This window comes from Poecilia latipinna, unplaced genomic scaffold (assembly GCF_001443285.1).
Source record: "Poecilia latipinna isolate Pla-1442-1.1 unplaced genomic scaffold, P_latipinna-1.0 Scaffold828, whole genome shotgun sequence".
Lineage (NCBI taxonomy): Eukaryota > Metazoa > Chordata > Actinopteri > Cyprinodontiformes > Poeciliidae > Poecilia > Poecilia latipinna.
Window position 1 is genome coordinate 223670 of NW_015113444.1, and position 13074 is coordinate 236743.

General features: G+C 39.7%; 3 protein-coding genes across 3 annotated transcripts in view; 2 read left to right on the plus strand and 1 right to left on the minus strand.

Moving 5' to 3' along the window:
- ca12 (carbonic anhydrase XII) overlaps positions 1-2896 on the plus strand; it is a 29804-nt gene extending 26908 nt beyond the window's left edge. Inside the window, exon 11 of the mRNA XM_015047484.1 lies at positions 2699-2896. Within this exon, the coding sequence (XP_014902970.1) occupies positions 2699-2771 (73 nt within the window). The 3' untranslated portion in view covers positions 2772-2896. The remainder of the gene's footprint in view (positions 1-2698) is intronic.
- Positions 2897-4165: 1269 nt separating this feature from the next.
- On the plus strand, positions 4166-12000 carry man2c1 (mannosidase, alpha, class 2C, member 1). The gene is made up of 26 exons (XM_015047481.1): positions 4166-4380; positions 5290-5415; positions 5516-5639; positions 5722-5792; positions 5877-6054; positions 6139-6328; positions 6652-6758; positions 6844-6954; positions 7161-7253; positions 7364-7480; positions 7564-7659; positions 7745-7890; positions 8201-8324; positions 8801-8922; positions 9009-9094; positions 9173-9319; positions 9392-9471; positions 9543-9637; positions 9712-9816; positions 9919-10075; positions 10160-10303; positions 10382-10491; positions 10579-10658; positions 10732-10874; positions 11578-11681; positions 11766-12000. The coding sequence occupies exons 1-26, from the start codon at positions 4280-4282 to the stop codon at positions 11875-11877; spliced, it is 3069 nt and encodes a 1022-aa protein (XP_014902967.1). The 5' UTR covers positions 4166-4279; the 3' UTR covers positions 11878-12000.
- An 11-nt stretch (positions 12001-12011) lies between these two features.
- neil1 (nei-like DNA glycosylase 1) overlaps positions 12012-13074 on the minus strand; it is a 9241-nt gene continuing 8178 nt past the window's right edge. The window contains exons 8-10 of the mRNA XM_015047485.1: positions 12468-12538; positions 12199-12397; positions 12012-12105 (exon numbers count right to left, since the gene is read on the minus strand). Of these exons, the coding sequence (XP_014902971.1) occupies positions 12059-12105; positions 12199-12397; positions 12468-12538 (317 nt within the window). The 3' untranslated portion in view covers positions 12012-12058. The remainder of the gene's footprint in view (positions 12106-12198; positions 12398-12467; positions 12539-13074) is intronic.

Below are 13074 nucleotides of genomic sequence, written 5' to 3' on the forward strand. Positions count from 1 at the left end.
ATACGAAACTCCACAGAGGGCAGCGATCCTTTGTTGCGGGACGCCGATGCTTAAGCAGATGATGCTGAAGACGTTTTGATGTTAGCTTGTTGATGGCTAAGTTTTATTCGCTGGGAAAATCAATAAGCAGCTTGAGGTGACTCTGCTGCTCTCTAGTGGCGAGAAGCCATAATGTTGGCTGGTAACAATCGGAATGCATTATGGGAGATGTAGTTTGTAGTCAATTCATGCTCAAAACCTATTTTAAGTCAATCATCGGTCTATAAAATGCTGGGGGGCCACATAAAATGACATGGCGGGCAACATGTGGCCCGCGGGCCTTGAGTTTGACACATGTGCTATAATGGGATCACTTATGAAAGCTAACTGTAATGAAGAGGTGGCATAAATATTAAAAACTGTTTTGAACTCCCTCCCTGACCCAACAAAGAACTTGAAACCAGAATATTTATGCCTTACTTAATGAAATAATTTCCAGTGCTGTGATTATTTCATAGGTACCTAGTAATGCAGACGAGATAAAATTTAATTTTTGATTTTAAAAAAATTGCAGAGTGCTGATAGTTTCTCAGAAAGTGGCATAGGTTTGCTCTTCTGAATCTTTATCAGGATTTTCTGTTCCTCAGACCTGACTGCTTCAGGAATTGAATATGGAGCCTTAAAGTAACTTTATTGGTTAGTAACTTGGCCTAACAATCTTATTAAACAAGTTTTGTTTTCTCCCCTTGAATTGTCCCTCAAAACATTTTACAAACCTTCTTTGCTAAATAGTTTCATCATATAGTTGTGAAGATAAGTCCCTTTCAAAGCTGCCGCTTATATTGACAATCAAACCTCCAATGTCTTGGTTGACTTATAAGCATTCGAAAAAGAAGCCATTATCTACATCTTCCCTTCTCAAGGTTTTCAACACATCACTGGCATATGACCCACTCTCAGTTTTGTTCTACTTTCAAGCGTCACCTGGTAAAGGAACTAACTTTGGTTGAAGTCCACTGATTTGTTCTATCTTAATGCACAAATGTGTGTCGTAGTGGTAAAAAATAAATAAATAAATGAAGTTCTACACTGCAAAAGTCCCAGTGTGTTTTCACCTTAAATCTGCCAGACAGCTGGTCGCACAAACCATCTGTCATTGCCACATCTCACCTTCAAGCCATGCAGCCTATTAAATCTTACATGACGGCGCTGTCACTACCTCGCTGTCACTACCTCGCTCAGATGTGCAACGGGTGCCTTGACTTCAGCCCCTGTTATCATCTTGTCCTACAAGAAGACCCACATAAATGGTTTTTTTTTTTTTTTTTTGTTTTGTTTTTTTTTAAGCTGGCATAATTTAGTCAAACTTGGAAAGTTAGTGAAACATGTTGCAGAAAGACAAGTTAATAGGCACATTGTTGTTGGGACACTGTAGTAGAGTGCAACTTATCAGTTAATTAATGGAGAGTAGCCCTCCCTTTACAACCATATCAACCCTCACTGACTTGTGTGCACCTCTTAAGGTCTGGCTTGGTAAGCAAAGTGCCAACAACACATCCTGAAGTGAGACACACTGAAATTGATTGGATGCTTCTTTCATTAACCTGTTTAATCCCTTTTTTTTTTTTTTTCCCAGCGTTACAGGCAGGAAGTAAAGAGGTCTGGTCATGTGACCTTTCACACTAGATACATGAAATTGATATTGCTTAGAGTAGACACTCTATTATTTGACTTAAAAACTTCAATTAGTTGCTAAAAGTCAAAACAATTCTTTTAGAGGTTCAGAAGTTAGAAAAAACGTCTGGCAACAATTGTTGCCGGTGGAATTAAACGGGTTGTCAAAGTAGTCTCTCATGCACAATGCTCCTGAAACACATAAGCCCCCTTTGTTGTCAACCCTCTCATTGTTTTTAAAATTAAAGCAATTTAAGTTTTTCCACAAGCAAAAACAAAACAGAAAAATGATATTGAAATGAAAGCAGATCTTTGCTAAACATAGTCAGTTGTTTAAATAAAATCTTCTCCTGAGACGCAGTTATCTTGCAGACCAAGTCAGATAATCCTTTAGGATTTGGCACAATATTTCTACATTGAGAGATTTTTGTCTCATCAGGCAAAAAACCTTGACCTTGGAGTCTCAAACATTCTTTTGAATTCAAATGAATTACTATTATGAACTTTTCTTTACCAGTTGCTTTCTCTTTGCCATTCTCAAGTTCAATTTAAATTGATGAACCTTTTGGGTAATTGCTGCTATATGCAGTCTTATCAATCTGAGTGATGAAAGCTCTTAACTCATCCAAAGTTGCAAGTCTCTTGGTGGTTTTTTTCACCTCTCTTTTTTTTCCTATTCACTCTGTTTGAGGATAGTCAACCAGTTTGATTTATATAGATATGCCATACCAAATTAAGATTAGTTTGTTAAAAAAAAATCATTTTATTCTAACATAAATATTCCTTGATATTTTTAAATATTTTATTTCAAAAATAAAATCAAATTACATTGACCGAAATTTACAAACCAACAAAATGGAAATACAACCACGAGGGTTCAATACATGTTACAGGCATTCTATAAAACATTATCTTGATGGGAAAGCAATAACCAGAAGGAACCCTACCTGTCTATAGAAGACAGCCCAAGTTAGAACTAAACTTTTAATCTATTTATGCAGATTAACATGTCTTCTTTTTATCTCTCTTTTATTTTATTTTATAGATCTGACCAGAATAAAAGCAAGAGTGTTGTGTACAACATCGGAGACAGAGACGAGTATGGCTCGAGAGTATAGGACCTCCCATCAAAGGATCTTCGTTGTCTCTTTGTCATCCATTTTGTTTTAGTGAAGTTGTCCTTTGGCTCATTTTAGAGACTTATGCCTGCATGCAACTTCATATAATAAAGTCTTCATGGAGATTCAGGATTGTGGGGAGTTCCTTTCCTCTCCTTCAAGCCCCAGTCAGGCTTCGCTTAGCAGTGACGTGGCAGAAAGATCGTGATTGGCCTCCATGCTGAATTTTTTAGACTGCATGATTTCTCCCTTAAAGGAAGGGTTAGAACTGTCCGAGCAAATCCCACTTCGTTTGTGTGACATTGTAGGGCTGGTTTTTGAAGGAAGGTGCCACGCGGAGGCTTCCAGGCAAATGGAGTGGGGCCAGACCTGAACTGGTGAGGATCTCAGGTCAAGCCAGATCAAGACATATTCCACAGGGCTGTCCCGACATGGTGGAAAACCTAACCACAGCACAAACAATAGGGGGATAGGATTCGGCAGACATGGCCTGAGAGGGAAGGGCTGCACTACATTTCCACCAACCCTGTACTTAGAATTGCTCTCCGGATTTTATAATAAAAGGGTGCTCAGCTCCGTACAAACACAGATCCTTCCCTGTGAATAATGCTGTGGGTGAAAAAAGGCTTTTGTGTTTTCAGGCTTCATGTGGGCTGACTTTTAACCCCTGTCCGATCACAAGACTAACTTCTTAGCTCATTAAAGAGCTTCTCTGTAGCTTGTACAGTCTGAGCCCTGGTAACATGTTAAACCTCTGCATTCATTTTACAAGAGCATAGATGTCCCAGAGTTTAATTTAACCATATTTCTCAAAATTACAGGATGATGTAACATAAAGGAATAAGTTGATAAGTATTGTGCACTGCTATGTTTGGTAAAATATCATACAGCAGTTATACAGTGGCGCTTTTGTCTGCATGCTGCTGCTTTTCTCTACATATCATAGCGAATATGCTGCTGCCATATTTGTATTTTCATGATGTGTCATGACATGTGTCAAGATGTATTTACTTGCAAAATTTATGTGGTTGTTGTCCAAAGCGGAATTTTTCTGTGAGTCTGCACCAAGTGTAAATAACTTGTGTAAATCAAACAAAAATGAATAAAACTTAAACGTCTTTTCAAACATTTTTTTAGAGAATTTATTTTCCAAATCAACGTTGTTACTCCGTTATTAAAGTTACCATTGAATACACAGAGTTATTTCAGTAATACTCTTGATCTTTTGGTGATTCAAACTGGAATACATATTTTTTTTAATCACCCGTTACACACTGAAAAGAGGAAATTGTACTTACGTGACTCATGCGTGACAAAAACGTTGCACATTTTACATTTTGTTATCAAGCAACACTGACATCTAGCGGCCAATATATCTAAATGCAAGAAGAAAATAAACATCTCTTTACTTCCGGGTCCTGCATGCGTAAACCCTTTGAGCTGTTCACGTCCTGCTACAGTCCAAACACGTTTGCCTTTGTGTGTGTTTTTTTTACCTTTCATTCGCGATGTATCATCTGCCTGTGCTGAAGAACAGACGCACTCTCCTGGAGAGAGCGGAGAAGTTTATATCTGATATTTACTTTACAGACTGCAATCTGAGAGGACGGTAAGGCTTTGTTCATTGAGCTACACTGACCAAATGTCAATGCATAATCACAAAGGAGACCAAACACTTTATTTGAGTTTGTTTATGTACAGTGACTTGCAAAAGTATTCATCCCCCTCAAACTTTTGACGTCCTAAGACGCGCATAACGATGAAGCAAGCCTTTTATTTACCAAAAAAGTGTCACGTGACTAAATGTCTTGACCATTTGAGTCTACACCACTTTCTAGGACCACCATTCGTTTAAGCTGCAACTGCACGTTCCTTGTGCTATGACTTTATTAGTTTTACGTATCTACGGCTCTAGACAGACACCTGTTTTTATTTTCTAAATCTGGTCATGTGATCAGAGCACCACCAGCACTATTCCCTTGAAGCACATTGGAAAATGTGAGTTCTTGTGGTTTTATCTCAGCAAGGATTTTTGTCTTGCCAGATTTGCAAAGTGCACGACAGATATCTTTACAGTAGCAGTGCACCAACTGCAGTTTTCTGGCCAATCACCTAAAAATACTGATCTGCTGATTCCAATTTTTACAACTACAATTTTTTTAGTCTCAAAAGTAATTAAATATAGGTACAACGTCTCTTAAATTGTCAAAAGTGGAGTGATTATTATTACCCAAGTACTTGCAGACATGACCTGTGTCAGTCTGCCCTCTTTAACAGCACAGTGAAAGGGGACAATGGTTGATTTTTAGGCCTTTGCAGAGGTAGATAAGATTGGTGGATAATGTTGGTTTATCATGCAAGTCCTGGCCAATCACCAATCTCCTATAATTAAGGTAATTTGAACCACTTTATTGCACAAACTAAATACATGAAAGTTTATGCTTTTCACTCATGCGTGCTGCTGTAGCTCTGCCAAAAATAATCTTGCTTTTGCTTCATAAATTATTCATCTTTGCAGTCTTTATGGAGAGTCTTATCCACTGCAAACCATCAGCTTCTTCCTGTCTCAGACCAGAATCCCATTTGCTGAAGCTTCCAAACAAAACTTTGCGCCTTATAAAATTGGTGATACCTTTGGACCGACGTAAGTGATGCATTGTCTGATCTCCTTTTGTTTTTATTAGCTCCTAATCTTTTACACATTCAAAATCCAGGAACTAACCCAATCCTGATTGTTGTTCAAGATGGTGGACTTGCTGGTTTAAAGTGTCGCTGACGATCCCCAAGTCATGGAGAGGAAAAGAGGTCCATCTCCTCTGGGAAAGTGACGGGGAGGGAATGGTTTGGAGAAATGGACAACCAGTTCAGGTAGTGTTGCAGCAACTTTTATTAAACTTAAAAATGCACCTGAACCAGATGTAATCTGTGAAATATATGTATTTTCTTACAGGGATTAACTAAAGAGGGTGAAAAGACAAGTTATATCTTATGTGACTGTCTGAAAGACGAAGAGCCTCAGAGGTCAGTGCAGGACTGAAACCTGATTTAAATACTATTTCTGAAATTTTTAAAATCTTTTTTTCATGTTCCCATCTTTCTATAAAGCGTCACCCTATATGTGGAAGTGGCCTGTAATGGGCTTTTTGGCGCTGGTCAAGGATTCATGATCGCAGCTCCAGACCCGAAAAGGATGTTTTCTGTACAGAAAGCAGAATTGGTCATTTTCAACAGAGATGTGCAGAAGCTGCTGACTGAGTTTGAGATGCTTGTTGACATTGTTAAGGTACAATTACTTAAACCAGAGCGCGACAATACAGGAGTAAGACATTACGAGGGGGGAACCTGACTTTCTGCACGTTTTGAACAGGAGCTCGGAGAGGGGGAGCAACGGGGCTACCAGGCACTCTTCACTGCCAATGAGATGGTGAACCTTTGTGACCCGTTTGATCCCAGCTCCTTTTCCAAAGCTCACAGCCTGGCCCACAATTTCTTTAACCAGCGGAATGGAGACAGCCAGCATACTGTCCATGCAATGGGTCACTGCCACATCGATTCAGGTCTTTTTTTTTACTCAGTTAAATCTCAACTATCATTCATAAAAAGAAGTAGAGATGTTTTTTAAACTGGTCGTCAAAACAGAATACAATCACTGGTAGCTTTAAACAACCTGTTTGGCAAAATACCGTTACCAAGAATTACACTGTCTTCAGTGTTTTACTTAATGTGGTGCTATTAAACTGTTGGTCCTTGAATCGTGAAACATTGTTGTTTCCAAACTTCTGTGTTGTCTAGGGAAAAAAAGCGTTTTGACACTTGTGCCACAACAGAAAACATATATTTTCAGCAAGTACATTCAACATTTCTGCTGCTTCGTCCACAGCCTGGCTTTGGCCGTACGAGGAGACGATTCGCAAATGTGGCCGAAGCTGGGTGACGGTCGTCAGTTTAATGGAGAAGAACCCGGAGTTTGTCTTCACTTGCTCTCAGGTTGTTGCACACTAAAAGTGGATTTTTAGAGAAATTTTCCAGATATCTAATCATATCCCATTTTCGCCCCTTTTGTTTGCCACAGGCACAGCAGTTTGAGTGGGTAAAGAGCTGGTATCCGGGACTTTTCTCCAAGATTCAAGATTACGTGAACAAAGGCCAATTTATTCCAGTGGGAGGAACATGGGTGGAAATGGTAAACCTATTTGATAAATAGATAATAGCAGAAAATACTTCTATTATTCCTGCATCAGCTTTACCCTTACATGAACGTAAAATAATAATAGTATTTGTCCTTCTCAGCTGCGTTCAGGCTTGAATAGTTATCCCATTTACACACCATATATTATGTATAACCTTTTTAAACGAAGCCATAGTAACAACTATTTATCTGTCTTAAAGGATGGCAATCTGCCCTCAGGTGAGTCTATGGTTCGACAGTTCCTGGAGGGCCAGCGCTTCTTTAATCAAGAGTTTGGCATATATTGCAAAGAGGTAGAAGTCTTTATAAATACCAACAAAACTTTACATTAACTTTTTTTTTTTTTCTAATGCCTGTTTTTATTGTTATTATAACATTATAATGTCTGATAATTGTTCTAAAGTTTTGGCTTCCAGATACATTTGGCTACTCTGCCCAGCTTCCACAAATCATGCAGGGATGTGGCATTTCCAACTTTCTGACACAGAAGCTGAGCTGGAATCTGGTTAACACCTTTCCTGTGAGTATTTTTTGTATGCGTTTCCTGTGAAAACATTATTTTTTTTTTTAAAGTAACTATTTTTTTATATCTACTTTTCTAAGCACAACACATTTTTCTGGGAGGGTCTGGATGGCTCCAAAGTTTTAACCCACTTCCCACCAGGGAATTCCTATGAAATGAAGGGGAAGATTGAAGATGTGAGTCTGCAGTTCGGTGCTTACAGGTACGATAAATGATGAGGAAATATGTCTAACTTTCCTATGTGCTTTATTCCGCCCAAAGCTGGTGAAAACTGTGAAGAATAACAAAGACAAAGGGCGAACCAATCACAGTGCGGCATTGTTTGGCTTTGGCGACGGCGGCGGTGGCCCTACGCAGCTGATGCTCGATAGGCTGGGCCTGGTCAGGGACACAGACGGACTTCCCAAGTAAGTTCCCGTCTTTCACTTTAAATCATCAGTCAGTAACAACAACTGAGCCCCGTCTGAGCAGGAAACACTTCCCACCATTGTTTTTATTTTAGAATTATTATGCAATATTATGTCGCTTTCCTTTGTGTTTTACAAGGGTGGTTCAGACATGGTTAAGTTTACAGGAAAATGAAGCAGATCTGCTGTCATTGTGCAGTACTTTAGTTTTTCCAGTGTCAATAAATGTTGTCATGGTTAATCAGAAGAAATTATATTTAACGTTGAAACTATATACTCACTTCCGTGCCCTGTTATGGGCTTTTCTCAGGGTCCAGATGTCCAGCCCTTCGAAGCTTTTCTCGCAGCTGCAGGCTGATTCAGGGCTACTGTGCACTTGGACCGGAGAGCTCTTCCTGGAGCTGCATAATGGCACCTACACCACTGAGGCACAGGTAGAGTCAGAACAGAGGCTGCATCCACAGTCAAGGCTGAGTTGTTTGTTTTAGTTACAATAAAAGATTATAATAAGGAAAAAAAAAAAAAAAAAAAACACATGTTGAGTAACACAAGTTGAGACTACATTTGTGCAGTTTTTACTTCTTGCCACACATTCTCAATTGAGGTTATAATTTTCTACTCACAAAATTGTTTTCTCTTGTTCTGTTTCACAAATTGTGGAGGATATTGATAAAGCTCAGTGAGGTTCAAGATTTCTGGCTTAAATCTCAGAATTTGAGTTTGGAAAAGTATAGGATTCTGAAATCGAAATGTTGTTGAACATCTTGAATTTTTTCTTTTTAAATCAAATTTAAAATAGCATAAATGTAGCTTTGGCACATTGATGCATCACAAAAAGACACTTTTGAGTTTCCAGACATGGTTTCTTGCATCACTGTATTCAGGTTGTTGTTTTTTTTCCCCCCTGCAGATTAAACGTGAGAACCGCCAGTGTGAGACTTTGCTTCATGATATCGAGGCGGCCAGCAGCTTGGCCCTCTGCCGAAGCGATACGTTTCTGTATCCTGCAGAAAAACTGCAGCGCCTCTGGAGGTTTAAATATAACTTCAGATCCAATCAGAAGTATTTCAAAACACAATTATTTAAATTTTTGCGGGGCTTTTTTCTCTCTCTGACAGGCTGCTTCTTCTAAACCAGTTCCACGATGTGATTCCTGGCAGCTGCATAGGGATGGTTGTGGAAGATGCTCTTGATTATTATAAAGGTACAATGTTTGAGATAGGGGTTTTGTGTTTACATGTCAGACATATCTTGGGTACAATATTTCTCCATCCTATTGAAGATATCAGAAACGACGGTGGGGTCCTTCTGCGGGAGGCTTTGGAAGCCTTGGAGCCAAAGGGCAGCTCTCCTGGTGTGTTCAACTCTCTGCCTTGGGAGCGATGTGAAGTCGTTCAGATTGCAGATGGACCAGACATTTCCAAGCTAGGTAAGCTTAATATTCAGAATATTTAGGTTCTTCAGGTTTAAAGTAAAAACCTGCTGCTCTGCGGTCCTGCAGCCTTGGTGAGAGCTCCCAGCGTCGGCATGGCTCCTGTCAAAGAAACGCAGCCTGCGACTCCAGTCTCCGTCACTCCTCAGGTATTCGCTACAAAGACATTAGCACTGTTCACATTTTTTTATTTCTAACCGAGTCCTGTGCATGTTTTCAGGCGGATGGCAGTGTTCTTATGGAGAATGGGATTTTACAAGTAGTCATCAGCAAAGATGGCACACTGGGATCACTGTGTCTAATCAGTGCCAACAGGTAAACTTAGACCATAACTTTACTCTTGTATGTCATCTATTGGCACATCTAATAACGACCGCTGACGCTTTCAGAGAAGCCATTTCTGATGGCTCTTCTGGAAACCAGTTCGTCATATTCGACGACGTCCCCCTGTACTGGGACGCATGGGATGTGATGGACTACCATCTTCAGACAAGGTCTCATCACTGTCACCTTGTTACAAACATCACAGAGTTAGGAGGAATGTGTTTTGAAATATTGTGAAATCTAGAAAAATAAAAAAAATAAAAACTCTTTAGGAAGCCAATAATGGAAGTGGTGCAGCCTGTCCAGGTAGCGTTACCAGGAGGGGTCAGAGGCAGCGTCAGCTTCACCCTTAGGATCAGCGATAAAAGCACTGTCACGCAGGAGATCATCATGGATGCCATGTGTCCCTACGTCAAGTTCAACACAAAGGCACCCTGATTTCTGACGCAGCGTTTATTTCTCTCCAAGATCCCTTAATTTGTCCAACTGAAGAATACATCTGTGCAATTCCAGGTGCAGTGGGCAGAGTCGCACAAGTTTCTCAAAGTTGAGTTTCCCGTGCGAGTACGAAGCCCCAATGCGACATACGAGATTCAGTTTGGTCATCTGCAGAGACCCACCCACTGGAACACGTCGTGGGACTGGGCTAGGTTTGAGGTGTGGCAGTAAAATATAATTCATTATTTCCTGTTAGTCATGACCACATCATGGTTTTTAATGTGTTTTCTTGCCAAGGTTTGGGGTCACAAGTGGGCTGATCTATCAGAGCACAACTTTGGAGTGACTCTTCTGAATGACTCCAAATATGGTTATTCCATCCACAAGAACACAATGACTCTTTCCCTGTGAGGTTTCATGTTTTTCTTTTACATCATAATGCCGGTTGAGCCAAATTTAGTGTTTAATTGTTGTAACTGCTATTTTTTTTTTAGACTGAGAGCCCCAAAGGCGCCAGACGCTACTGCCGACATGGGGGATCACCAGTTCACATATGCCATCATGCCCCACTCAGGTAGATCTGGTTTGTTTCTGATGTAAGCTGTTACAAACCAGACAGACTCGTTGAACATGTGTGTCTTCTACAGGATCCTTCCAGGATGCTTCAGTCATTCAGTGTGCTTACAGCCTCAACTACCCTCTGAGGCCAATCCAGTGCCGCCCCGACTCTGCACCCTGGAGTGCCTTCTCCCTCTGTCCGTCAGCAGTCGTCCTGGAGACCATTAAACGGGTATCACATTATAAGCCAAGCTCCAAACCAGAAAGTGATTCATGAAACGGTATCTTGTGAAAATGTTCACGTCTCATGAACCTTTCCAGTTCTGAACATGTTACAAACTTTGATGTACCTTATTGGAATTTTATGTGACAGAGCTACACAAAGTAGTGCATAATTTTCAAAACAAAGTGGAAAGAAAAGAAAATATAATTTTCAAATTGTTTTTAAATTATTACTCCGATTTTCCGAAATACAATTTGGCGCAACTACTAAAACTAACACAGCAAGTCACCCCGATCACACTATCCCCAAAGTTAAACACGGTGGTGACAGCATCATGAGGTTCACCTGCCAATAACATAAAATATACAGCCATAGCTACAATGTATTGGTAGGGATTTGTTTATTTCAAACTATGCCATATAGATTACCTTTTGTAGTATCTGGAATAAACTTTAATACTATTTGAGGTAAAGACAAGACAGGGGAAGACAAAATAACTGTGTTGTAGAGCAGTAAAAAAAACAGTAAAGATTTTATCTTTTTTCTCCAACCCCTGCCATCCTGTAATATATATCCCATTCACAGCTTGAGAATTTCCGGGTAAGTTTGTTTAAAAGGAAACAAACTTTCCTTTAAAACAAAAGGAAAGTTTCAGTGGTCTGAAGTGGTAACACTTCAGACCACTGCTCTGAAGTGTTGTTTTCCTTAACAGGCAGAGGATGGAAACGGGAACCTTGTCGTGCGTCTCTATGAGTCCCATGGCAGCAGTGTTACTGCAACTCTGCGCAGCGACCTTCCAGTTAAGGAAGCGTGGCAGTAAGTGCTTCTAATTTCAGTTTTTATTATGGTCCTCTAAGCTGCTTTGGCATGATTTTCTAAGAACAATGCCATTTCTTTCAGCTGTGATTTGTTGGAGCGGCGAGACCCCACCCGGCCAGCACGCATCACATCTGAGGGAATCTCTCTGAACTTCGAACCCTTTCAAATTGTGACACTTCTGCTCTGCTTTTGATTTATTCCAGCATGTTTCAAAACTCGACTTGAAAGAGGGAATATTTGGTGTTATTCTACTAAAACAGTGTGATCACTTTGCAATGAATGAATAACCGCATTTTTCTAAAATGAATTTTTATTTTTTATTTTTAAAAATAGACAAGTATAAAATTATTTTATAGAAAGATTTGACTCCACGTTTATTTGCTGTTTTTTCTGGTTACTCTCCCACTTCGTCTCTCTCTGCCTGCAATGACAAGCATGGAAAATAATTTTCAAACTCTACATTTTACAAAAAAAATAAAGCATTTTTAAATGTGACATAATCCCAGGTGTTTACCTGCAGCAGCTTCGACGCTGCTATTTTTCTTTTTACGTGCACTTGACTTGGTTTCACTCTGCGGTGTTTCTTCCTGGGTCTTTTCAGCTTTTCCTCTCTTTGAAACGACTTCTTTTGGATGTGTGGGTTTTTCTTTTTTGGGAGTTTCCTTTTTGACCACCCTTTTCTTTGTCGTGCTCTCTTTCATGCTTTTGGCCACCTGAATAAAGGAAACTAGTGTTACTAACAGTTCACACAGACTAAGGCTTTGAGCAGTTAGAGACTTTTACCTTTTTCTTCTCTGTATAATCATGGTCATCATCTTTCTTTGCCCTCTTTTTTGTCTTGGGTGATTTGGAATCTTCAGCGAGGGGAAAAAAAATCGAGTTATGTATGATTCAGTTGTTGCACTCACTCAGCCACTTTGGTAGAAATTACAGAATCATTATTCTGTAATTTCTACCACACTCATAATATCCAGCAACTTTGCAACAAATATATATCAGAAATAATGCCCTTAAGTAGTTCATTTTCATAACTGCACATCCTGCCATTGTAAAATAGAGCACAAAAAACAATACTTAAAGTGACTGCAGATTGTCCCTTGTAGTAAAAATTTGAGACTGGTTTTCTTATTAAGCTTTGTTTTTCTCTAACGTAAAGGGATTTCCTCCAGTTGCAATCTTTTTGTGCTGCAGATAAAAGCTTTGCAGGATGGAGCCTCGTTATCCACCTCTTTTGTTTGTTTTTCTTACACTTCATCCCATATTTCAATCAGACTGAGATCCTGTTTGTTGTTAAAGCTTTAGTTAATTCGCCTTTCCTGAACAAAACACACCGACAACAGCTACGCCTCCACATTCCTTGAGTTCAGGAACTTCTTAATTAGAGGCAGAC